The sequence below is a fragment of the Anopheles arabiensis genome, chromosome 3 (genome assembly GCF_016920715.1).
Source record: "Anopheles arabiensis isolate DONGOLA chromosome 3, AaraD3, whole genome shotgun sequence".
NCBI lineage: Eukaryota > Metazoa > Arthropoda > Insecta > Diptera > Culicidae > Anopheles > Anopheles arabiensis.
Genome location: NC_053518.1, coordinates 90,697,732 through 90,724,260, shown reverse-complemented (window position 1 = coordinate 90,724,260; position 26,529 = coordinate 90,697,732). Strand labels below are relative to the sequence as shown.

General features: G+C 48.9%; 3 protein-coding genes across 4 annotated transcripts in view; 1 reads left to right on the top strand and 2 right to left on the bottom strand.

Moving 5' to 3' along the window:
• LOC120899652 overlaps positions 1-11,093 on the top strand; it is a 47,079-nt gene extending 35,986 nt beyond the window's left edge. The window contains exons 3-7 of the mRNA XM_040305727.1: positions 5,909-6,016; positions 6,084-6,395; positions 6,467-6,667; positions 6,820-7,433; positions 7,504-11,093. Coding sequence (XP_040161661.1) covers positions 5,909-6,016; positions 6,084-6,395; positions 6,467-6,667; positions 6,820-7,433; positions 7,504-10,768 — 4,500 coding nt within the window. The 3' untranslated portion in view covers positions 10,769-11,093. The remainder of the gene's footprint in view (positions 1-5,908; positions 6,017-6,083; positions 6,396-6,466; positions 6,668-6,819; positions 7,434-7,503) is intronic.
• Positions 11,094-11,304: 211 nt separating this feature from the next.
• Positions 11,305-13,530, bottom strand: LOC120899664 (CCR4-NOT transcription complex subunit 9). Its single transcript, XM_040305755.1, has 4 exons — positions 12,879-13,530; positions 12,611-12,805; positions 12,440-12,531; positions 11,305-12,372 (listed from the first exon to the last, which is right to left on the bottom strand). Exons 1-4 carry the CDS (start codon positions 13,314-13,316, stop codon positions 12,192-12,194), a joined length of 906 nt encoding a protein of 301 aa, XP_040161689.1. The 5' UTR covers positions 13,317-13,530; the 3' UTR covers positions 11,305-12,191.
• Positions 13,531-14,977: 1,447 nt separating this feature from the next.
• Positions 14,978-26,126, bottom strand: LOC120899661 (probable citrate synthase 2, mitochondrial). Of its 2 annotated transcripts, none has more exons than XM_040305752.1 (5): positions 26,003-26,126; positions 25,681-25,767; positions 21,405-21,563; positions 18,331-18,457; positions 14,978-17,723 (listed from the first exon to the last, which is right to left on the bottom strand). In XM_040305752.1, exons 2-5 carry the CDS (start codon positions 25,729-25,731, stop codon positions 16,660-16,662), a joined length of 1,401 nt encoding a protein of 466 aa, XP_040161686.1. In that variant the 5' UTR covers positions 25,732-25,767; positions 26,003-26,126; the 3' UTR covers positions 14,978-16,659. The 2 variants fall into 2 exon arrangements, with proteins under 2 accessions (XP_040161686.1, XP_040161685.1); XM_040305751.1 differs by having other exon boundaries at positions 25,944-26,073.
• Positions 26,127-26,529: the final 403 nt, after the last annotated feature.

Sequence of the window (26,529 nt, the reverse complement as noted above, 5' to 3'; positions counted from 1 at the left end):
AAGAGAATGTTCACATCCATTCTTCTCTTCTCAGGTAATATGTTTACCTTATAGATTAATATTCTTTGGAATTTTACTACCTTTCTTTGTACTTTATTTCTCTCACAATCTTGTTATACATTCATCTTGTTGCATTCCCCGCTTTACGGCTACAAATTTGAGCTAAATCGTATAATCAGTACCATACCATTGCGTTCTCTTCTCAGCGCCCGATGCCATCGTTCTTCATCTGCCCAAAATCCTCCACAAACACTACTTCCGCCTTTTAAAGCAGCTTGCACACAATAAATTTGCACCCCCCAAGAACACACTCATCAGCTTCAGCCATGTTTTTGCGACCATAAATTAACAGAGCAACCTGTGAAAACCCATTCTCGCGGGCTGGGCGCTCTTCTATTGAAGTTACCGGTCGTTCTCCCACTAACATCGCCATGCCAACAGCCGCAAGTTGCATAGCACCGGTGACCCTTCTGTCGAATTGTCGAGGCCCTAAAAAAGACGCGGAAGAAAACGTGTATTAATAAACAACAAAAAAACCGGCAGTCACCTTCACCTATTGTGTCCGACGTTCCGGGGGAAAAGATACAAAATATAGGCTCCCCTGCCCCGCAACAATTGTGCGCTTGAGCAGCGCGCGAGTGCTATTTTGGCAGATATTATCTATAATTACGAACGAATGCGAATGCTGCTGCCCACCGTAGCCGCTCAGTTTTCCCAGTTGAATTCAGACGCTTAGAAGATGGTGGAGATGGGACGGTGGGTAAGGCTGAGGAATTAATTTTCCCATTCTCATCTCAACCCACCACCGAAAATGCCTCTCCAACCCCCACCGCTTCGGCCTTCCTCAAAGCCTGGAGATTGTAGAAACCCCGCTCCAAACTCCGAGTTTGACCGAGTTGATTTCCGTCGGTCGAAAATAAATTGGTTTTTCCGACCGGTTTTCGGGCAGCAAGAAGGGGCGGGGAGTTGGGAGTTAACCGAACCGAAAATAATAACAACACAACGAAACGGAACAGTTACTTCTTGTGGCCCCGGTTTACGTGTGTACCGGAGGAAAGGTTGTATTGTTTTACCCTGTCTGTCTGTGTGTCTTGTCCACCCCGTCGGAAAGGGAAATAATTGCATAAAATATATGGGTGTCATCTTGGAGTCATTAATTGCAAAGCTACGGGTGTAAAGGAAAATGTGTTGATTTGTGTAGATTGAACTGTGCAGATAGCAGCATATGCAGCTTGGTTGATGCACCAGACAACGCTCTCTCTCTCTCGCTGTGTGGCGGATTCTAAAATGCGGACATTTGCATCAATCAAAGGCACACATTTCAAGCGGGGCCGCCCATTACGGGCAGCACATTACGGGCACCAATTATGGACCACGGTATGATGATGCATGGTGAATTGTAACATAATTTTGATTCCTTTTTGTTTTGTTTTTTTGTTATGTTTTCACCCCCTGGAAGGCAAACATAAGCAGACCGATTTGGCAAATTATTGTGTTATTGTTTTCGAGCGAGTGTTTAATTTTAATTTGATCCTGTAAGTAGCGCCCGGTTGGTAGTGAAGACAACATGATTTAATGATGTGTTTTATTCATTATGATATGGCCTTCAACGGCTTGCACCGATACCGGAGGGCTGGAAATGATTTATTCATAAAAGAGCTGTACAAATTCTACTGTATTTCGACACTAACGGCTGTTAAGCAGCAAAAACATTCCAAATAATACAAAATTGTAATGACAAGTGCATACCTTTAGGCGTTTTGTTTAAAGTTTCTCAAAACAAGCGCGTACTTGATGGAAATTAAGCATTCTCTATGAAACCTTGAAGCTCTCGCTTCAAACCTGAATACTGAATTCACCTTTTCAATCAAATATGCCCTGCGTGACTAAACCAATAGCGCCTACCAATGCGTCGATTTATTAGTTTAATCATCGCGATCGTGCCCACGACCCATCGCACAAGGGGCACGCCCCGCCCCGCGACACTTGGCGCATGCTGCACCGGACACTGATTTATTGGATTTTAATTGTATTTGTCACCTTGCAGTCGCATAAACTTCGCTTTTCGAAACACGCGCCAGAGCCAGCCTGTGCGCGATTGCGTCACCAACCTAACACGTTTTATTTTGCAACATGGCTTAAAGGAAAAATGGCCATCGATAGGAAATGAAATCGAAAAAAAGGTGGATTGTTTTAATTGCTGGCTCTCGGGTCGGTCTTAAAATCTCTCGCGCTTAATCCAACTGCTCCCGAAGAGCAGCAGTAGTGGGTCCTGCGTGACGACGAATCATTAAGCCACTTACGAGTTTGAAAACACGACCTATCCACCGCCCGGGAGGTGAAATGATTTATCTGTGCGCGGTGTCGCACTCGGCAGCAAAATATGCGTATCAATTGGCGCAATGTTTATTAATCCGACCCAAGCGACTCGCCCCCCGAACCGGGGGCATTTTCCACGAGCACAGTACTCGGATAGGACTAAATTATGATAGCCTTATAGCTTTTCACACACGCGCACTGCCAAGGCAGGAATATGACGACGCTTTCGATCGTTAAATCACCACACCAAACCCAACGAGCGGATGTAGCAGCAGCAGCAGCAGCCCTCCGTTAGGAGGTGATAAAAATGCCCAAAACCGGATTTGGTGCACACGCAGGAAATCGAGTTGCACTCGCACGAACGAATATTGCACCGCCTGCTGTGCGCAGTGTAGTTGGGGAGTGGGGCGCGTAGTCGTAAACTAGTTCAGTTTTGGGGCCAAGGAGGCGCATCGTATCTGCATGGCGGTGGTTTTGTCGTATTCGGGATTGGGTTTATGTACCCTGTCTCTTCTTCTTCTTCTTCTTCCTCGCGGTAGCTGTTTAAAGCGAATGGCTATTTGGCCGGTTTGCTGTTTATTGCTTCTATTGGAAATGTTTTTTTCCTCCCCACCCAAGACCAAGGCATGCGAGATGCGTTTGACTAGTTGTGTGCATTAATTGCGAAGAGTATCGTCTATCGTTGTGCTATAAAATGGCAGGAGAATAAAACAGATTTGAAGAGCGAGAGAGAGAGAGATCACCATTTTATATGATGCTGCATCCAGTAACGAGGGAGACTGGATGTAATTAATTTTTATAATGTTACTTTTATGATATCAAAAGTCATAATCTTGTATCGGGAATAACAAGAAATACTTGTCATTGGACATTGTTTTGCAAATATGGTCGTTTTTTGAAGATCAACTTAGGTTTAATGTACAAGCTTTTAATACATTCACTTTGCTTAACCTTTTGCAGAGCTTCAGGCGTTTTATAATGCAAATTTAATAAATGACATCATAAGTAATCAATTTCAATAATAAAACGCCTAAATTTATGCATTTTTCTTCTCATAAGTAGATCTTTATTGAATTTCACATAAAGAAATGCTCGGTTCTTAACTCATAAGCCCACATAAGCATGACTCACAACAGAAACCTCAAAGAAAAATGGTACAATTTAACCTCAAACGATCCTTCCCTTGTCATAATCAATTCACCAATCTTATCTGATCGTCCCATTGGTACTCATACCGTTCCTTCCGTTTCTTTTCATATTTTATTCCACTTTTATTACCCCCCTTCGCAAACATGGTGGCGACAAACACTTCAGAGTAATATGCCCGAAAGAACCCAAACAAAAGCCCACTCACGTTCACGACGGGGACACGCTAAACAAACACACAGGAAAAAGGGGGAAGTTTTAAAGTGACTTCCTTTTTTCCCCGGTCTCGCCCCTCGACGTCATAATAATTTCTTACAAAAGCAAACAAATGTGCCTCTACAATTGTGCACACAGTGCGCGTCCGCAATAGAGCTCTAACTGAGGCAACACACAGCATGATGGCAGCAGCATGATGATTACATTAAACCAAAACCAATCCCATCCAACGACTGGTTTAAGTGAGTGATCAAAAATATTAAATTCCACCAATCCGAACCGAATCCAAATCACGTCAGGTAAACCAGTCAGATTGTGGAGCAACAGTCCTCCGGGAGGATTCGTCTTCGTTCGTGTTCCCTTCTCCACTGATCTCGTTCCCCGAGGAAGAGGAGGAGAAGGAGAAGGAGAAGGAAGAGGGCCTTTCGACTGCAATTGCTCATTTGCATTCCGTCAGCGCGTACAACAATGAGCCTCTCGTACTGGCTCCGCGTGCTTTCCACTTTCCATCACGTTGGAGGATGTGCTTTGTGTGTACACGGGCCCTTGGGGCGGTGGATGATGGCAGTACGTCTTAACCGTCGTTGGCAGCAGCACGCAAGCATATGAAAGATGAAAAGTTACTCAATTTTGATACATATTTTAAATGAACCTATTTATATAAAATGTTTTGATTGTATTTTGTGCGTAGATGGCTTCTTAAGTATTATTCTTGGTTTGGTTAAAAATACTCTTTTGATAAAATTATCCCCCATTGCCTACTTTTAGGCGTTTAGCAAACTTCCTTTTTTCCAAAAAAATATTTAAAATATTAGTTTTTTAATAATTTTACACTCCCAGTATCTTTTCAATTCACATCGCGTTCCTCTGCTTCATTAATCCCTTTGCTTCCTTTGCGCACTATCACCGCGCAGTACAGTTTCGATCTATTTTTCCTTTTCCTTTACTGAAACCCTTTTACATTTAAAAAAACTCCACAACCCCACAGCCAGAGAAGGAGCCGGATGGTGATGGTTGAAGCTGATCGAAATCCGGCCATTGTCGCCGCCGGGCCGTGTCGGTGGGATATTAGAATGATGATGGTTTTCGCTTATTGCCCGATCGTGACTCAAGCCTTTACGTGCGCGCTCCTTCAATGCAACAAACACAGACACTCGCGACACAGCAGAACTTCTCTGCAAGGAAAGAAATGAGCAAAAAAAAACAACGGAAACAAAGCTTCACCACTGGTACGCGGGGCAGGGTGCGTGGGTTGTGCTTGTGCCTGATTTTGGACTGGAATTTGTTCTCTTCTCTCAAGAACGGTCTAGCCAAGCAGGCAGCCGGCTGTCAAAGCCGATATCTATTTTTAAAACAGCAGAACCAAACTCCTTCTATTGCAGTTATGATTGAACGTTTGATCGAGTGAAACAAACCGAACAAAAAAAGCATACGAAAAATGCATTATGCTCTCTCCCGTCTGTGTACAACGTCTGAAACGCGAGCGCGCGCGCCCGTCTGGCTGGTGCCACTCATACACGACGAGTTAAAAGAAAAAAAAGGCGAGCCAATAATTTACGCGATTTGTTTACCGACTCTCCACGGTCGTGGCGTCCGCGTCTGCGAGAAACCGTGCTGTCATCATTAACCTCCAGGAGGTTGTTTTTTTGTTTTGCTTGCTTGCTTTAATGCACATTTTTCTTCTTGTTCCCATGTACCACCTCGAGCCGTTTATTTTCGATTTGCAACGAAACGGCCAGTTGAGACCTTTTTTATTTCATGCGCAAAAAGATGCGGTCATGATGCTACAGACATTCGTGACGTGTTGATTTATTTAAATTTGTTGATTGCTTCATTTATTGCAGCCTAAAAGTATGCAATTCGCGCATCTTTTTGTGGTGTTGTCGTCCTTTTTGACATTTAATAAAGCATAATTCTACTCAAATTGATAACAAATGATCTTTATTCCTTTCTAAAGCTGTTAAAAAAATGCTTTTTTCCATAAATAATTAAAACTGTACATCGCGTTTTGCAAACATAAAAAACACGTTTCACTTATTAACGAAAAAAGTCCATCCTTCGCTCTGATAATGAAACATTATGCCAGTTATTCTCTCCACCTGTTTTGTTGTAATCGCTATCATCTGCACCACCTCGCTGCAAAACAATCCTCCCGCTTCCGTTGTACAACACTAATTAATTTTTCCATTACATCTTCCTCTCGTTCTGGCTCCGCTGGCACCTGCAGCACGACCCAACCCGTACACCGCTGCACGAGGCAGCCGCCGGCGGCGACGAAACAAAGGTGGAAACGCTACTGGCCGCCGGTGCCGACCGTAACGCAAAGGAATCGGTGGTAAGTGAAGCTGTGCTGGTATGTTCTTTACCTGTTTTACTGACGTTCTTTTCCCCTTTTTTCACAGCACGGTAATACACCACTGCACGAGGCCTCCTGGAAGGGGTACAGCCGGTGCGTGAAGTTGCTGTGCGCGCTGCCCAAAACGAAACCATCGTCCGGCGGCACGGGCAAGTCGGGCCTGTCGCTCGATCTGCTGAAGGACGCGACCAAGATCAAGCACGCGCTGCACGACACGAAGGGAGCGCTGCACAGTGCGCTGCTGGGGACGCGCAACTTTGGCGGCTTTTCCGCGCTGCATCTGGCCGCCCAGAACGGGCACAACCAGAGCTGCCGGGAGATATTGCTCGCAGGGGCTGATCCCGATGTGCAGAATAATGTAAGTATATGGAAGAAGGAAACGTTGAAAGGAGCAAGTTGATTATATTGAACGGTTTTCCCTTTTTCCAGTACGGTGACTCACCGCTGCATACCGCGTGCCGGTACGGACATGCCGGTGCCATTCGGATCCTACTGTCGGCCAAGTGTGACTTTGAGCGGATCAATCTGAACGGTGACACGGCGCTACACATTGCCTGTGCGATGGGCCGTCGCAAGCTGACAAGGATTCTGCTTGAGGCCGGCTGTCGGCAAGACACCAAAAATGCTCAGGTCAGTGTGGAAAGCGAACAAAAATGAACGTTCTTCCAGTAAATTGCATACTTTTAGGCGGCTTCATACAGAACACTTCATTTGACGCCTAAAGTTATGCAACCTGCCTCGTTGCTATAGCAATATTGTCACCTACTGCCTTCTCTTTCCAGGACGAAACCCCTCGGGACATTGCACAGCGCAAAAACTTGGTGGAAATCCTCAACATCCTCAACACACCGGTCGACCTGTCCGCCAGACGATCGCGGGAACGTTCGAGCAGCAGCTCCCAGCACCAGCGCAACAAAACCGAAGCCCTCGCGAACGGCGGTGCCGCCGTTCGTCACAAATCACCCGCCCACGACCACGCCGGGAATGAGCGCCGTTCCCGAAGCAAGGACGAGGCCGGCCGCAAGTCTGGCCGACGGAGCAACTCCAACGATGAGACCCGGGCCGATGCAATCGATCCGAAGCACTGGTCACCGTACGGGTGCCACTACTTTCCCGATCCGCGCAACTTCCCGTCGCCCAAGCTGGAAACGCTGCCGAAGGAACCGCTCGGCAACGGGGAGCAGTACTTCCTCGACCTGGCCGGCAACATCCGGAAGGGCCCGGTGGGCGTCGGCAACACGTGCTACTGTGCGCCGTTCTTCAAGCATCTGGAGCAGCGGATGAACCAGAACCGCAGAAGCATACGGAAGTACGTGCACCGGGCGACGGAGAAGCTGGACAGCCGGATGACGGCGCTGGCGATGCGTACCGACGATCAGATAGAGGAGCTTACCAAGTAAGATCGGGTTTGGAATTGTTTCTTTCAGTGGGCAGTTGTGTTAACTGTTTTCCGGTTTCCCTTCCAGATCGATGATAGCAAGCCGGGTGCAGTGTGAGAACAAGCGGCTCCATCTGGAGCAGTGGCTCAAGCGAGGCATCGCGGAACGGTCCACCACCACGGCGACCTCGGGCGGGTTGGAGCACAGCAACAGCAAAACCAAAAAGGACGAGGCTAACACCAACACGCTCACGCGCTGCCGCAGCCTCGAGCTGCTGGACGACCATGACGCGATGCTGCTGGCGAACGGTGTCGACGGGTTGGTCGACGATCAGCTGCGCAAGGCTTCGACCCCCACGCGGCAGCTGTTCTCGCGCAGCATTGACTTCCTCGATGCGGCCACTAACGGTGATTCCGACCACCATCATGCCCATCGTGCCCATCGGCAGCAACATCAGCAGCAACAGGAGCTGGAAAGTCATCTGCGATTGCTGCAGTATGCCGCCGCCGCCGCCGGTGGCCATCAGTCGGATGCGCTCGAAAGCTCCAACAACTCCAACATGAAGAACCACTCGGAGTCGGCCGAAACGCCCCCCATACCGGCGGACGGGGTAGGAGGCATACGGATATCACGCCGGCCACGCTCTTCCTCCATGTCCGGGCGGGAAAGCTACTCCTACTCCTCCGACAACAACAAGGACAATGATCGCGAGAAGCCACCACGGCTGCTGAACGGGGGCCACGAGCTGAAGGGCGTGAAGAAGCGCTCCCTCTCCTCAATGCCAACCTCGTCCACACCGACGTCGGCCATCTCTTCGAATGGGGCGGCACCGCCCGCAACGGCCAAGAGCGAAAAAGCCAAAGTCACGGAACGGCTCGAGGAGCTGCTGACCAAGACGAAAAAGATCCTCGAACTGGAAAAGATGACAAAGGGTGGTGGTGGTTTAGTGCCTTCTCCCCTCCTCGCCACCCACCCGAACACGGCCATCACACCGACGACGACGACGGCAGCAACCGACAATCGGTACGTGCTTGCGTTGGACAAACTGCGCGACATCCATCACTACGAACCATCGTCGGCTTCGAGCGGCTCGAAGCATCTTGGACGTTCCGCCCGCGACTCGCCCGGGTACGATATCGCACAGGAGATGGAGAAGATCACCAAATCACTGTTACCTGCCGCTCCGGTGTCGCCGGAAATTGCGAAAGACATTACCACGCGCAAGGAGCGCCCGACGACCGTACTGTACGCGTCCTCCTACCATCAACAGCAGAGCGCTCGACGCACCACACCGCAAGGCTCGTCACCACTGTCCACAACGCCACTGTCCACGATGTCTCCCAGCTCGTCGTTGCTCGGTGGCCAGACGGCTCCTTCGCGCAGCTCACCCTTGTTCGGGGCCGATCATCGGCAACATCATCATCTCGCCTCGACCAACTTCATGGAGGACCAACCGAGGGAAGAGCAGACGCGAGGGGAGATGACCGCGGCGATGGGTGTGCTCATGAATGGGTTCTACTCAAACAGCTGCTTCGAGGAGGGACCGCCCAGCTCCTCCAACAACACCACGATCAAATCGGTTGGACCAAGCAGGCAGCAGCATCGACAATCGCAAGAGGAGGAGGAGGAGGATGAAGATGAAGAGGAAGAAGAAGATGAAGAGGAAGAAGAGGAAGCAAAAGAAGAGGAGGAGGAGGAGGAAGAGGACGAACACGATGAGGAAGATCTGTCCGATCGGTGCGATCTATCGGCGATGGCGAATTTGGCCGAGCTGAAGGAGCTCAAGAGCCGCATCCTGAACGGGACGAACTGGCGCAGTCAGGTGCTGCAGAAGAGCGTCCAGGAGCTGCTAAGAAGCGGCGAGGGAGGAGCGGACGCTGATGCGGGACCATCGGAGCAAGACGCGTCCCAAACTCTGGGTGAAACGAATCGTGTCAAGTACATCATCTCGAAGCTGCAGCAGAGTGGCATTACTGGCGGTGATGTGGCGGTCCGTACGCAGCAACATCAAGTGCCACCGATGGCACGCTGTGAAGACTTTTCCGACAGCAGTAGCGAAGAGGAGGAGGAGGAGGAGGAGGAAGAGGAACGACAGCACGAGCAGGTCGATCATGATGAGGATTGTGTCGATGGACCACCGCTGCCGATGAACGGCGAGGACCCGGAAAAGCCGGCCACAATCGGAACGGCGAAAACGCTCATTCAGCTTTACGAACAATCATCCTCGACGGCTGTAAATGGTGGTGGCGCCATCGGGAAGCCAGCGCCGGCAAACGGTCCAACTTCCTTCGCCAGTGTACCAAAGGATGCGTATTTCCACGAGCTGCCGGCGAGGAAGTTACTACCGCCGCCGGAATTAAGCTCCATGGCGGGATTGACGTCATCGCGCGTCCATCAAACGGCTAGGAGTCGCAATCCACTTCCGTCCTATCTGCTGCAGGAAGGGGCAGGCGAGCTATTCCAGCAACAAGCAGGAGATATTCTCGAACAGCAACAGCAGCAAGGCTACTTTGATGAGTTGCACTTCCAAAGCCATCATCGATCGCCTGTGACGGCGATGAGTTCGTATCCCATTCCGGCCGATGGCTTCCTACCACCTGTGGGACTGCCGACCCCGGTCAACCATCATCACCATCATCCACACGGGCACAGTCAACTCCAGCAGCAGCAGCAGCAGCAGCAACAGCAGGAGAAGCTCCTATCGACCCGCAAGTACATGAATCCTTCCTCCGCCGTATCGCTCGCCAGCACGGGAACTCCTTCGCCCGAATTCCCGCTCTATCATCAGCATCAGCAGCCAATGCAACCGAGCAGCAGCACCACCACCATCACCCCACAACCTGCATATCCCGGTTCTGCCGGTACCGCCTCCGTCATCGGTGGCCATTCACACGCAATGATAACGATGATGGCCGCCGCTGCTGGCCGCAAATCGGTCGATCAGCTCTCTTCGAACGGGGAAGACTCGGGCTACGTGAGCGGAAAGGTGAGCGAAATTCACATCCCGAGCGGTGGCGCCAGTCCGCTGCTTTCGGCCGGCGCGAGCAACGTCCTCATCATACCGCCACCGGCTTCATCCGGCTCGCCGAAACACTTCCTTCCGTCGTACCCGGGCCATCATCATCACCATCATTCCTCGCTCGTGCCGGCAATGCATCAGCGTGGGAATGGGACGCCACCGCACCAGCATGGCAGCGTGGTGACTTCGATCGTTCCGCCACCGGTTGGGCCCGGTGTACCGCCGCCCGCGGGGTTGCACCCAACGACGGGGCAAACGACCGCCCAGCTGCACGCCGCCGTAGAGCAGAAGCAGCAAGCGCTCTACAAGCTGGGAGCGTCGAGCTTGGTCTAAGTAGGCGTTCGTCACTTGTGTACAGGTAGAAAAGGCAGAATGTTGAATAATCGCTCTAGCAATGTAAGCACGGGGTGGCCTTGGAGGACGAGCTGCTCCTTCCGGTCCACATCTCCCCGCTATCTCTCTTTACGATGATATTAAATTATTTTTTCTTCTACGTACGGTTGTAATTATTATTTAGAACGCGCTCCTAGCGTGTCCTGTGTGTAGCCCTGTGTTACTGGAGCATGTGTTTTCTCGTTGTATGAAACAAGGACAGAGTGGCCAACTTAAAGAAGAGCGAATGGTGAAATGCTGTTGGTCAAAGTGAGATATAAATAAAACTCCTTTTTAACTGAAAATATAATTACGACGTGTTGGTGTTTTGCCGATTTAACCGACGATCTGAGAATCTTCCCCAGAAGGAGATCCGAAATGTTTCAGCTAATCCAAACGATCAAGTAGGCCACCTTCTTCTGTAGACTTTTGGTGTTATTCCAATGACACCATATTCGTCATCACCTTTGAAAATTCAACTTAAAACCATCCTCGAATTATTGTATGTTTCATCGCATATTTAATACTAAACAGGTATAGAGTAGAGAGTGTTGAATGAGTTTTCGCTAACGTCTGTGTGCGTAAAAATTTGCCGAACAACAAAAGCTCTCGTTTTCCGGGGGGAGGGTGGACAATAAACTTACCCATCGCCCACTACCTATCTAACTAGCGTATCGTGATTCGTTTTTTGTTTATCTTTTAACTTCTTCGACTATTTAACCAAATTTTGAATCCTATGTTTTTCTTTGTTAATCGAATAATTGGTTCTTCAACAGAGTTTGAGCAGCTGTTGCCCTATCGCTCACAGTTAACGTACACGCACACATACAGTAGCAGACATACACTATTATTTCACGTCTCTAAATGTCGTTTTTAAAAGCCTTCTTTCAAAGAAAGCTACGAAACACGAGTTCTTTACACATTTGTTTTCTTTTGTTTCCTGTTTTGTTGCTTCGTTACAAATGGGATTTTGTCTTAAAAATTTTCTGTACATCTTAATAGGGGAGTGAGGTTGGCTCGTCTTAGCTTTCTATCGCTCGTTCCTCTTATTTCTTTTTTTTTTGCTTCGCTCTACAGCTTCGCTTCGCACCATAGCCTGGAGGAACAAATCGGGTGGTAATGTGGGACACGAGCGCGGTTCGATCGAGCAACTAATCCTAAAGGAACAGCTGACGCTGCCGTTTTTACGCGCAGCTGGCAGCTTATTAACAAAACAAAAAGGTTTGGGAAAGAAAAATACACACGCACACACTCACGGACAATGGAAGCTGTTGGGCGGCCGGTCCCCTCTGGCCCGCTTCCGTTGCCTGTGCCGTCAACGCTGGCACTGGTTGCACGGTTACAGCCCTTGAAGTATGAAATTTCCAGCACCGCCGGTCGCCCTCTACGAGGTAAGCGGAGCGATGCCAACCTGGCGCGGATCGGTAACGGGACCGGCCGGTGTGTCCAGGTTCTTCAGCAGCATCGTCAGCCAGTGCTTGGTAGATTTATCCTCCTGCAGACAGGCGGTGAACGTACCGTCGCGCAGCTGATCCGGCAGACACTGGCGTAACGCTTCTCGGGCGCTACAAAAGAATGCGAAATTAGCACTGTTGCACAGTTGCTAGGGGTAACCAACAACGTAAGCCTTACCGTGGATTGTCCGAAAGTCGCAGGTAGCAGCGTACGACATGCTTCAACAGCCGTGCCGAAGGTTCCTTGGATAACGATATCACCATCTTGCCCTGCGGAAATTACAACACACCAGTTACGATTAGGGTTTTTTTTGTTTGCAAAAACACAGCAAAACACGGCTGCGCTTACCAAAATGATGGCGACGTGCGAGAACCGATCGTACGTGTGGCAGATGTACGACAGCCCACTGTCGTCCAGCAGTATCTTCTGCAGTATGAAGGTGGCCACCGTTTTGCTCAGCTCCGATCCGGCCTCCATGATGCGCAGGCACAGTGGAATGATTTCCGTCGTCAGCAGAAACGTGATCACTTCCTGTTCGTCGGTCTGCAAAAAAAAAAGAATGAACACTCCCATCAGTCCTCCCGGGTGGGTTTCCCCTTTCTGTGTTTTTGTTTACCTTCACCAGCGCACCGATGACACCGAGCGACGTCAGCCGCAGGTACTCGAAGGGGCGCGTCTTGGAGGTCGTGTGCAGGAACGGATACAGGAAGAGCGGAATGTGGGCGGCCAGGAAGGCGGAGCGCGTCTCCGGATGGGAGGCGACACACTGCAGCAGGGCCAGCGCATTGCACACCCGGTTCGACTGGTGCGCGGTCAGGGTGGCCGGATTGATGGACGGGTAGATGTGGATGATCTCCTGCAGCAGGGCGGCCGTCGTGCCGAAGCTGTGCCACAGCATCGGGGCCAGGTCGGCGACGGATTCCCGCTTCTTGCTCAGCTCGAGCAGGGCCGTCTCGCGCGATTCCGGATTGGACAGCTCGTTTATCCACTGGAACACCTTCTCGGAGTTTGACGCCATTGGTGGCAAATTGCCAGCCTGCTGCACGACAGCCATTTGCGAAGCACGATTTTACACGCTTGTGAGCTGCAAAGCAAACGAGTGCGGTTTATTGTATAGTGTCCGGGCAGATGCTTCACCTGGTGCAGCACAGAACGCTCTCGACAAATAAATTAAAGGCAGTGTGTTGGATATTATTTTTTCACTCGCACAGCAAATGGGCAAACTCGACAGCGGTGCAAAGGACGAGTGGCTGTCAAATGGTTGCGAAGCGACTTTTCAGCTGTCAATTTGTTGTTGTGGTGGGGGACTTATGCAGGGTTCGTGTCGTATTGCAGCTGCGCAAGCGGTACGGTTTGTGTCTTGGCTAATATTGGTTAACGCTTTTGACCTAGTGTCCGCTATAACAACCCGAAACGAGATGCAGGTGAGTTTACCATTGAACACAACTCCATTCTCCATTCTTCCACTACGTGATTTAGGTCTTTCACGAATGGACGCACAAAATGCTCTACTTTGACCGAGTTAGCTGATCGAACGAAACGTAGTTTTCGACTTCCGGGTCCACTGCAATCGTACCATCTGTTGTAGACTGTATTTCCTCTACATTTCGCACATCCGTAGCAGTTGGCTTGCCAGTTTCTATAGCTAGAGCTACAATGTTCATACAAATTCTACAATCAGTAGCACTTACCTGAAAAAATACTCTTTTGTTGTTGCCGGTCCGTACACACTCACTGTACATCTCCCAACTTCATGAGTACTTTCGAAAACTTGGAACGCTTTCTACTTTTCTTTTTCCGCTTTACAATTCTCATTTTCGAGTGGGTATCTTAAATGCTGTATCTTTTGCAAAGAAAATGACCACAATTTTAAACAAACCAACACAAGTAACAATTGACAGCTAGATCTAGGACAGCGGGGGTGGGAAATATCGACATACAGGTAGCGAGGGGGTATGGTGACTTCGAACCGTTCAGATGATGTGTGGAGAGAAAGAGACAGGCACATAAAAGAGCGAAAGCGAAAATGACAGTCGGTCAAATTTGAACGTAAACAAACCGGCATCATCATTCCAGCATCGTTGTCGGCCAAATCAAGTTAAACATTGTTAGTTCAGTTAACAAAATAAGAGTTTATTCCAAGTGTTTTAATTGAAAATGGAGAACGTGAAGCGTGCTAGGAAAAGTGGTATGCTAAGCAAGCTTGGGCAGGCGATAAGGGAGGAGTGCGAGCGAGAATGGGAAGCGGAAAACCAACCAGGAACCAGCCGACGCCAAGAAGCACCAGGTACATTTTCTTTATTATTTTGTGGCGTCACTTTAGCTAAAACCCCAAGTGAAAGCTTCATAAAATGCTTTAAAAATAATAAGAAAAATGGTGTTCAAAAGTATCAGTGATATTAACCACTAGAGCGACGACTTTTGACAAGACAAATTGCAGCTATCAAACCAAAATGACCAAGGTGCGTACATGGATGGACAGCTTGAGCATTTCAAAATTGCCGTTTCCTTGAGAGGCTGCAATACAGATCGAAACGATTGTAAAATTTTACCACAACTACATATTGAACAACGAAATTAAACACATTACTAGCCATATCTATTACGGGAGCATATTTATTGAGAAAATTTGTACGTAAGCAATCGCTTTGGGCGCTTTTGGCAGTGGGGTGTGCATTTTGAATCGACAGACGCTTCGCTACCGTTATTTGCTTGTTTTTTTATTGTCGTCAGGTGTGAATGTTATTTTTTAGAGAAAATTGTCCTTCGACCTACACAGCGGATGCAAAACTGTTGGGAAGTGGTTTGAATTCCATCGCTTTAATATATTTCAGGTTGTTAACCAAACAAACTCATCCTTGCACACTTGCTCGAAAAGAAGTCATCAAACATTGAAAATTTAACAGACAAGGAAGCATTTTACCTTCGCTTCGTGTTCAAGCAGACAGTGCTTTCCATGCGCTTGTGAACAGAACCACAGAACCTCCTTAATACGTTATACGATCGGAGAAAGTAATAAATATTAATTATTGGCTCAATATCTTCCGGCACTGGGGGGCACTGGCACGAGAGACAGCAATTGTCCGGAGCGAAGGCGCCACACGCATTGTTGAGCATTCCTCCCAATTATTACTTGAGCTCTTGCGCTCACGTGTGACGCATTTCACATGAAAAGGTGAACCAAATGCAGACAATCATTGTACTCTAAATAAGTTTTTAAACGCCACACCTTAAAGTCAACTAATGTACAGAAGGTGAAACAAAAGGAGTGAAACACCCAAAATCCTTCATACCTCCCAGCTGAGTTGGGATACATCACGCGAAAAACTGACCGCACTACGGGCAAAACCATGCTACGTTTATCCTACTAATTTAAATATTAAATCGATTTTGTAACTGCAACTGTCTCTACACCACCAATCCTAACGGCTCTTTTCTCTTCCTTTCGAAAAGAAAGGTTGGTGCAAGAGCATGTGGAAAACGCTACTACACAACACGCAATTTCCAACCCAAAGTGCTTTCAACTTCTATGACTTGGGCGCAGAGCGCACCCGCTTTCGCGAACTCAGCTTCCCCACGGCGAATCTTTCGGCACATCCCCGCCACAACACATGTTGGTCTCACTTCGTAAGTAGATTTGTTTTTGTTTTATGTTGCGACACTCTCTACGAGAGAGGATAAGTATTATTATTATCATATTTCTTTGCCTTTAATTATCGTGCTCCTGTCGCGCTTGCTCCTATACACGCCTCACCGTCACCGTCGTTGTTCTTGTTTCCCTTTTAAGTCCCTTTGGGGCGAGGGGGAGTTGGTGGTGCGTTGAGCGTGAGCGATCGGAAGGAAGGAAGCGGTGGGACACACCTTACCGACGACAGCATCTTCAACGTTTTTTTTTTCTCGGGAGGGACACGGGGGGTTGTTGTATTCTATCACTCTAAAAGCTATCTGTCTATAGTTTTTTAACTCAGTTACTATCGCAGAGTTTGGTAGTTTTTGGTTGCTAATATGTGTTGTTTACTCGCTATCTCCCTCTTTCTCTCTCGCTCACTCTCTCTCTCTCTAGCTGTCCTCCTGAGGTGACCGACTATCCGACCGGCTAGCCTTAATATCGCATAGAAATAACCGCCGTCTCCCTCCCTTGTCCATTGTTTCTCCTCGGTTCGATTTTGCCGGTTCGGGACTGAATGGTGATGAGCTGTTGCTGCTGCTGCTGCTGCTGATGCGCGCACTTTCTTCTTTGCGGTTGCGAAAGTCACGTGTGTGTTGGCGTGTGTGTGTGTTTAAATTATTCACTTCGATGAAGACTTATGCTTAGAGTTTTTGCAAAGGATGCATGTGTGTGTGTGTGTATGTTGACGGTTTGTGTGAATTAAGTGTTTGTTTGTTCCTCCCGGGCTTTACTTGCTGGTAGCCTTCATCAGTCCATCGGTGGACATGGACTTGGGGCGCTCGATCGGCAGGCCGAGGGCACGGTCCCACACGAGCGAGGCCAGCACGCCGAGGGCACGGGACACACCGAACAGCACGGTGTAGTAGTTCATCTCCTTCAGCCCGTAGTACTGCAGCAGCACGCCGGAGTGAGCGTCTACGTTCGGCCACGGGTTCTTGACCTTGCCGAGCTCGGTCAGGATTGGGGGCACGACCTTGTAGATGTTCGAGACCAGCCCGAACAGCGGATCGTTTGGCAGGTGCTTGAGGGCGAACTCGCGCTGGCAGGTGTAGCGGGGATCGGTCTTGCGCAGCACGGCATGACCGTAGCCGGGCACAACCTGGCCCGACTTGAGCGTCTTCCAGATGAACTCCTTCACCTTGTCCTCGCTGGCATTGTCGCCCAGCTCCTTGCGCAGCTTCTGTAGCCACACCAGCACCTCCTGGTTGGCGAGACCGTGCAGCGGACCGGCCAGACCGTTCATGCCGGCGGCGAACGACAGGTACGGGTCGCTCAGGGCCGAACCGACCAGATGGACCGTGTGGGCCGACACGTTGCCGCCCTCGTGGTCACTGTGGATCGTCAGGTACAGGCGCATCAGCTCGGTGAACTTCTCGTCCTCGTAGCCCAGCATCTTGGTGAAGTTGGCGGACCAATCCTTCTTCGGGTCGATCGCACCGATGCCCTTGCCGTCGCGGTACGTGTTGCGGTAGATGGTGGCCGCGATCACCGGCAGCTTGGCGATCAGGTCCATGCTGTCCTCGTACACGTACTCCCAGTACTTGCTCTTGTGCACGCCCTCCGAGTACGCCTTGGCGAATTTGCTCTCGTGGTTGAGCGCGGTGACGGCGCAGCTCAGCTGCGACATCGGGTGCAGCGAGGTCGGCATGTTGTTCAGCATGGTGACGACGTGCGACGGCAGCGCGGCACGGTTCGCCCATTCGCGGGACAGCGCATCGACCTGAGCTTTGGACGGCACATCGCCGGTGATCAGCAGCCAGAACAGACCCTCGGGCAGGGGCTCCTGGCCACCTGGAAGGGGCAGAAAGAGAGAGGAGAAACACATCATTAGTAGAGAAGTGGAATGAATCGTCTTTCAATGTTAAAACGATAACTTGTTTGAAGGACGATAATTGCATCACGGGTCACGGTTTCTTTAATGAGATATTCTAACGATCGTACGTGAGACGGTGCGTGTTATGCAAATAGTATTTAGTAATATCTTAATTTCCTCTTCCTTCTCCTCCTACGTACAAATTTAATTGAAGATTTAAAGAACACAAATATAAAATAATTTATTGCTATCTGAGTCCAATGCCCGATCAAACTGACTGCTCACTGCTGATGCCCATCCGATTACGTTTTACATACGTCCTTGGCGATATTACTCAACTCGCGACGGCTCGCGACTCGTAAGCGATTATTCAATCGCCCGGAGAAGTAGATGCATTTATGCATCTCATGAGTCAGTGTCTTTCCACAGACGAGACACGATCGAGCCGTCGCTTTCGACTCCAGTCCCCTCGATTGGAACGTGTTTGTTGCTCGATTCGATTACTTCATACATATCTCAACATAAGTAAGACCTCCGTCCGCCGCTAGCAGTTATTGTGCAATCATGTGTTTATGGGTGGCTTACCTGGTGCCTTCGGGAGCACCTGCTGGCACTCGGGGATGGACAGGCCGCGGAAGCGGATACCCTCATCGGGGTCAAGCACGGACGTTTCGCACACCAGACCCTTGATGCCACGCATACCGCCATACATCTGGAATGTTCCGAAGAGAAGCAATTAGAGTGTGATAACGATTTCATGGCTGAAGCGGGGTGAGTAGGAATTGGAGGTTTGAGAGAAGCGCAGATAAGGAAAAAGAAAAAAAACAAATTCAGCGAGAGTATTTTTATCTATATTCGTTACGAGGATTTTGTACTAGGTTTCTAGTGTGCGTCAAGGTTTGGTCAACGCTTCCAAGAAAAGTGTCGTCAGGAATGTTCCAATGTCCCCATTATGATCTCGTGCCAAATTATTCGCAAGAATCATATATTTTCTTCTTTTCGTCTCATCTAACAGAACAGAAGAGGTCAATTAAGAATTAACACACTAACCGTACCACCGACCGTCGTCGGTACTCAATGAAACCAGAACGATCGTGTAGCATCATTTCAAGACCGTTTAATGGTCGTGTGGTGTACACGATCAACGGGCTGTGCTTCTCTCAAGTGAAGCACACGCTTACAACATACAGAGAACAAGCAGGCAAAGAGGCGACGACGAAGGCCAGGGACAGGCATCGCACCATTCACGGCGTGTCTCGCCTTGAGGCGTTATTGAACTTGACTTCATTAAACGCCTCTCCGCCGGCTCTCTTTCTCTCGCGCTGGAGCATTATAAGCTAACACGCTTCAATAGGGAACGGAATGGAAGAAACCTGTAAAATGATTGAAAAAACGGCAGACGAACGGCGGCACCGGCAAGCTGGGGAGAGATAAGTTAAGTCCCGGTCCGATCGAGTTATCACGCCGACGTCGTATGTGTGGCCCCTCGGTCAGCTGACCGCGTTCGCGTTGCAGTAGTGCCACCACCACACGCTGTGATGTTACACCGCGAGGTGAAACATGAAAAAAGTAATACGTGTGTCTATTTTTTTCCGTTCCATTCCCGTTCGTGAACACACCAAAAATTGCTAATTTATCAGCTCCGCCATTCCGGGACACACCCGCCACATGGAGTAGCCGCAGCGTAGTAGCACCAACACACACACACACCTCCGAAATACGTTAGCCACGTTCGCGGTGCCATTAGCGACCAAATATAGCCACACGTAATCGCCACGGCAAACTCATCCAAGGTTCTGCAAAGTGTGCTAATGAGCGATGGAAACAATATTGCCGGAAAGATGGTTTTTATGTTTATTCTAATAGGCAGAAAAAAACAAAACATTGACCAGCGTCATGTGATCACTCACGGCAATGCTTTGGGTCACCTGTCACCCAGAAAACAGATTTCTATCCATTGAGAGGGTTCATTCCACCGAAACAGACGAAGATAAGGGCTCAAACTTTAAGTACAACTAGGGAAGGCTTTATCATTGGCCTTCTCTCTGTGGCCTTTCCGGTGTTGTTATCTTGTCTTTTTTAACAAGGTGAAGCAATTTCATGCCCTTCAAATCGAACTCAAAACAGTAGCAGTAGCAATAATTTGTTTCTGCCTATAAACTGGCACACGCAAAAAGGCCCAACGGAGAGGGAAAGCCCCATACAATTGTAGGGGAATTACTGACTATTCTTCGCGCAAGCGTGAATAAGTCACCATGAAACGGGTAAGCGGGCAAGGCATTATGCCAATTACATCAATTCCATAGTTCAGTGCTTGCAATCGTAGAATAAAAACGGCGCTACAAAGTGCACAAACATTATATGCACACCTACCACCCGCGCTTCTGATAGAGAGCCACCGGGTATACTAACATGTGCGCGGAAATTATTGGTAAACACGCTATCATCATCGGGTTCACTGTCAATAGCAGTTGGACGCATCATCATCGTCATGAAAATCCAAAGTACACATAAAGCGGAGGGTCGCGTTTGCTGATTGCAGGGCGGAAAAAGGGCTAAACCGGTTGTGGGGAGTTTGTGTGCGGGCGCGCGAGGAAATGGAAGTACCGGCACGTGACATAAGCAACGCAGAACATACACACACAGAAGTTCTTCTTTCTTGTTGTTGTGGAGTTTTTTTTTTCTAACTATAACCCCTTTTTCTCTTGAGGTACAAGTGGATTCTAATGATAAGCTAGATGCGGGCTTAAGCCGGCATGAGGAGCCTGACATACTGATGACATTGAGAGTCATCCGAAAAGGTGGTAAAGGAAGGTATAGCTAGAATTTACCGTCTCTGCGCTAATATGTTACTCCAATTTGACGGAAGAGAATGCGCTAGACACGTTTTTTACGTTTGCTAATCTGAATTGGCACGTTATTGCCGTTATGCTAGAGCTATATCTTCCATGACCTTGACTAATAACAGATTTTGATCTACGACAACAATGATCTGTTGATCATAGCAGCTTATGGAACCGTGCCACTTGCTATCCATCATGCGCACAGTCATTTGTACAGCGGACAGATGCTTTTCAATCGTCCCTTTAACGTTTGTCTGTCTTGCGCTACGTGTGCCCAATGAACCGTCCGACGATGACACGCTTCAGTGATTACGCTGCCCGCAGAGTAAGCGCAGCCGGTCTGTCGCAGTGTGCCCGTGGCGGCGGCAAACCAATTGTACGCAGGCCGCAATTTGATAGCTGTCGTTTAACTCAATTAGAGAGAGAGAGAACTCTCGACGGGCAGGCAGTAAGGGCACGCGTGCCACGAAACGGATCAGAGATTGGAGATCTCCACACAACCGATCCGCAGCCGCAGCCGCAGCGCGAAGCCCGAACGACAGGTCTGAGTGTAACCTTTACCGCCGATACCCCTTCCTCCCGGGGTCAGCGAGTTCAAGCGATGTTGGCATCTTCTCACATTCAAACATAGCGCGACTGCGAACAATCTCCACCCAAGTTGGGTGCATTCACATTCGGGTGCGATTCTAAAATTAAATCACCTTCGCAGCGCGAAAGCAGTCAATTCCTGGTGGACCTGTGCAACTCTCTACACCTCCAAAGCTACAGGAGGGGGAAGGTACTTGGGATGCGACAATCGTGAGTGGGAACACTTACCATGTCGACGGTGACCTCGCCGACTTTGGTGTTGCCATGCTGCTTGCGGAAGTTCTTGACGCGCTCCTGCTCCTTCGGGATCTTCTCCGTGAGGACAGCCTTCAGGTCTGTGCTGTCGGATGCATTGCGCACGAAGGTAGCGATTACCGGCAGGGAGTTCTGCAATTGTAGAAACAAAAAAAAGGAGAAATAGGATTGAATAAAAAACATACTACGGACGCACGGATTCGATGCCTGTTCTCTGACGTAAAACTATTTACAAAACAAACAAGAGAGGACGTACAAACTCAGGAGCGGATAAAAACGGACGCAGAAAAAGACCAAAACAAAATGTGCTTCGATAGCGCGGCTGTGTTCGCTCTTCGTGAAGAATATTCCTGCACGCGTAACTCGTCCGTCGACCGTTACACCATGTCCTATGCGTCCGTGGTGACTATTATTAGATGTCCTCCGTTCGTCACTTGGGGAGGGAAAAAAACATCCTCCAACTCCGTCCCAACGTCGGTAGGCCTTTCTTTACGTGATCTATTCGATCAGGAGGATCAGATCAAGAGGTTAAAAATGCTTTACACAACCGTCAATTTCACGTACTTCTTCTCGCATACCGTGCCTTCCCAATTGACGTATGCAGTCGGTATCTTTTAATGCATTCGCTAGGACTTACTTCTCCGCATTGTTTGTCAGACCGTATCTCGACTTATCTTCCCAATTCACACGCCGCTGTTGTTTGCAGAAACCAAATTACTTCAAAAAACTCTCTCCAGAACATTCCACAGTGTGTCTGTGTATCTATTCTAGCCGTCATGGTTTGGCGCATCATCGTCCACATGGCCTTCAGAAGGTATGGTGCTTACGTACACACAAAAAAAGTGTAGGTTCGGTTTGCGCCAACTCATTCGTTGGATCTTAACCAACCCTTAAAAAAGGAATGGAGGGAGCTAAAACCTGTTTCAAACAGACGGAAACATTCGGTGCCCAATGTTCCCAGTACTCGTGGCGATTGGTTTCCAAAATTGTCGATTCAAGTCGATTCATCCCACAGCGACCATGCCCGCGTGGCGTGAAATAGATACATAAACGTCCGTACAAAAGAACCGGTTATGTTCTCGCCGTCCCACTGTCCACTGAGAGTATGCGACAACCAAATTATTAACTCCCTAGTCCCTCTCTGCTCTATGATGGTGATGGTATGCTTGGAGGAAGCTCTACAACGCGGCTAATGCTCCAGGAAGCGCCCAAGCGCCCAAGGATTGGGGTCATCATCATCATCATGCCGGCAAAACGTCGAGCGATGATGTAACAGCACCCACCCAACCATGCCTGCCTGCATTACCTAACGGTTCTAATACACACCCACCTCGCAGGCTGCTGCTTGTTGCCAAACGATCGATAAGGTTGGCATTTATTCTAGACCAAAAATAGGATCATCGCGTGCTTGAGCATGCCGGAGAGCCGTTGCACCAATTAGCTATCGAACACACGCTAATTATAGGACTAGGGAAAATCTCCTAAACCCGGAACATGTTGCAGCCGAACTGCTGCAACCTTCCTCAACTTGGGAGTGGGGTCAGGAGAAAGCTTTCTCTTCGGGTTCACATGCAACAAAATGCGGAAGACTGGCACACTGCCCTACCACCGTACTCGGTGTTCGTAGCGGCTGTTTGAATGCACCTTAGATGACTTTGTCGCATCGATCATCTAGAGGGTTGTCCTTAGCGAGTCCTCCATTCGCAATGTCATCACTAACGACAGCCACCTTCGTGTGTTTGCCGAGCGCCGCCGTTGCAATGCCGCAAGTCGTTTAAAACATTTATTGCCATTTTATTCTCCACCATGCCGTTTCTGGCGCGAATCGTGCACCTCAACCACGGTTAAAGAGCCCTACGTAATGGTGGGTACATATATAAAAAAACATCCCCACCACTCGACACACAAACGCCTTGGGACTTGGAGTGAAGCGCGTCCTCGGCAAAGGTCTCGCTGGATCACCTGATCTGTGCGCGGCAGCGGAATCATTTTCTACGGTCGTGCACGAGGTTCGCGCCCTCGGTTGTAGTGGACCGGCGTGGTATTGCGCTACGCAACTCGCGCATCTATCGCGCGCTTCGCGAATATGAAGCTGTTGATAGGAGATTTCTTATCGCGCGATAGTGCTGCCGGCAAGCATGATGATGATAATGGACGGAGTGCGGTGCAGCAGCAGTCGCTGCTGGCATTGATGGATGGAGGGGAAATCTTTCTTCAAGAGATTTGTCCTCCCCACAACTCCAGAACGGGTAGGAATGGAGGGACGGATGAGCGCGGAAAGAGAAGAAAATTGTCACCTGTACCGCATTAGCGCCAAGCTGAACAAACATACTAAAAGGAAAGACATTCTTTAAGGGGAACGATGTTACCCGGAACATGTTCTCGTGCGAAGATAAACTACACAAGGTAAAGGTCTACTCCTCTGTGCAGAGCTTATCGTTGGCATTGATTTTTATCGTACCAAACGTCACCGATTCCAAATCGTGAATAACCGTGGCAGGTTCCACAATACACACATACAAAGTATAATATGTTGCCGCCAACATGGCCAATGGAGCAATCGAAGCGCGATGCGTAAAACATTTACTTGCGCTAGCATACGTTGCGTAATAACGCCACGAATGGCAATATTATTCGTCAAAATTCTCTTACTACTGCACCCCACGTAGGCTATCGTTCTGGTGCGATTTGGATACGCACACAAAAAGGCAAAAATCGATAGGATTGACAATTTCTTTTCCCTTCTTGGCGCTAAGACCATCCAAAAGGTTCAAGCGCACGACATTTGCAATGGTAATGAGGTGGTGGAAAGTGAACTTTCGAATCGTTTGTTTGACCACCTTCGTGCTGTTGTGTCGTCGATACATACATTGCCGATTTCGAAAAGAATCAAACATATTTCTTACATTTTCCCAAACCAAAGTTTGGCAATACTTTTCCGTTATCTAACAGTTCATTCACGTGCGCGGGATGTTCAACAATAACAAAAATACTCTTGTGCTTCTAGAACGGCATTTCTAACTGACTAGTAAAAAATGCACGATAAAAACACCCATACAAACGTCCACAATCGCGCACGACGATGCAGACCGAGAGTTATCTAACATTTTTCCACACAAGCGAGCTTCCCTCCCGCTCTTTTGGGAGGGGGAGTGTAAGCGAAAAGCAAAAAAAAGGGGGAGAAGTCGTGTTGGATTGCGTCAAGTGACGACACGAGCGAGGGTTTTTTCTCTCTACGCAACGAGTTTTCCTTCTGCGCGCGCTCCCTTAATTAGTACTGTCTCTTTTGTTTCTCCTAAATCAGACCTAAATATTGTTAATCATTTCTTATGGAACTCTTAGAATCTTTTTTCTGAAACCTAAACTTTTATCATCGTAACACACACATTTACCGTGTTGTGGAAGTCCCACAAAAGAAACGTTCTCTGCGGTTAGTATTGCTTTTTTACGCCTCTTGTGGTCCTTCCTGCTGTTCGCCACTCGAACACAATTATCTCATCATCGCCTGGGAGCCTGTGGGGAGCATCGAAGGCAACCAGCCGCCGCCCTCCGCACAACACTCGTGTGTGTGTCTGTGTATGGGGCTACTTGATAATTAAATCCACGTTTTCCACGCTTAACCTTCGGCTCAACCTTGCGAGCAAGCTCTCGTAACACGGATGAAGGATTTTCTTTCTTTCTCCCCTTATTTCCCTTCTGGACGGATTGGAGGCGGGGGAAGTCTGGCATTAACTTAGGGTCAAGAATAGCCACACCAACCCCCGGGGGCAAGTTTTCACCGAACCATACCATCACATTTTCACTTGTGCAAGCAGGAACGCTCTTTCTCTCTTCGGTCACATGTTATGTAATGCGGCCGATTTCTCATTCCGAGGAAGCAACTTTTTTCTTTGCCAAAACACCTCATATTCTGGACCCAACCTATGCGATGACGCGTTCAACATGTTCAGAAAATCACAGCCACTCGCACACACATTAGCACACGACACACGCACCCGTACCGTATGTGTGAGCGGGGACAAAAGCTATCTGAAAGGTTTCAAGGACTGGTTCACTTCCTTTGGCCAAGTTCACGGGTAGGGTCCTGAAACCGCGTGCCCAAAAAAACCGCACACATTGCCAACTCTGCTTCGGCACACACTTTCAAAGAAGCTTCTCGATAGCGCCGTTTTTTTGCGGGCCGTATTCCCCCCGAGTACGGACGCAACGTGGACGGATGGTGATGATGATGACGAAGAGTCCAACTCACCTTATTGGCGGCACAGGCCAACTTTGATGCATAGATACGGCTGAGGGCCATGGTTGCTGGTGCTGCTGCTGGTGCTGCTGGTAGTTGCTGAAAGAAAGTGGCGAAAGGAAAGGTGTCGGTATAAGTGTCCTCTGGCCGCGCTGTGCGGAAACTGATGCTCTAACACAGGCAAGTGTCGGTGGCGTGTGACGGGCGATGATGATGGGGCTGCCGGTCGTTAGCCGGCCAACCGCGCACCGTAGCCACGGAATCGACCAACTTACTTGTCTCTTCGCTGCCGATTAACGCTGCGCGAGTACTGAAACGCTTTTCGACCACTTACCTATTTGTGGAAATGCTAATTTCCGAGAAAATCCCGAGCGCGCAAGTCGACGACGGTTTCGCGGGCGACAAGAGTGAAAGTAGAGATGGGACTGTGCACGGTTGGAGCAGTGCGTTCTTTTCCATCCCACTGCAGGTGGATAGGATCACTGGCTGGGGGTGGTATTTTGAGACTGTCAATGTGGCAAATCCAAAATGAGCTTAATTTTCCATATCACAAGAGTCAAAAATAATTTTAATAATTTGAATATTTAAGCTACAACATACATTTTGCGAGTAATTTTGATGATTGGTTTACGAAAATAAATCCCTCGGATCGGAATGCTATCCGAATGCCCATCACTAGCAGAGAGGTGAAAAAACGCGCTCATGCGTTTGACGTTTGGCAGAACGGTTAAGCCGCCGCTACACACGACAAGTTTTTGGTGCCAATCTGCGTAGCTCGAGCAAACTGTATCAATTGTCACTTTTTGTTTGAGCTTGGATCGAATCTCCGAGCAAGAGTACTAATCGCTGTTTTAGTATTTA

Bases quoted from the DNA above. Each gene is read 5' to 3' on its own strand.
- LOC120899661 (XM_040305752.1), bottom strand. From the start codon at position 25,731: ATGGCCCTCAGCCGTATCTATGCATCAAAGTTGGCCTGTGCCGCCAAT. The intron at 21,564-25,680 runs GTGAGTTGGACT...CTACAATTGCAG, and splicing joins TGGCCTGTGCCGCCAATAAG to AACTCCCTGCCGGTAATCGC. The intron at 18,458-21,404 runs GTAAGTGTTCCC...GGAACATTCCAG, and splicing joins GCGAGGTCACCGTCGACATG to ATGTATGGCGGTATGCGTGG.
- LOC120899664 (XM_040305755.1), bottom strand. From the start codon at position 13,316: ATGGCTGTCGTGCAGCAGGCTGGCAATTTGCCACCAATGGCGTCAAAC. The intron at 12,806-12,878 runs GTAAACAAAAAC...TTTTTTTTGCAG, and splicing joins TCATCGGTGCGCTGGTGAAG to ACCGACGAACAGGAAGTGAT. The intron at 12,373-12,439 runs GTAAGGCTTACG...ATTCTTTTGTAG, and splicing joins CGACTTTCGGACAATCCACG to CGCCCGAGAAGCGTTACGCC.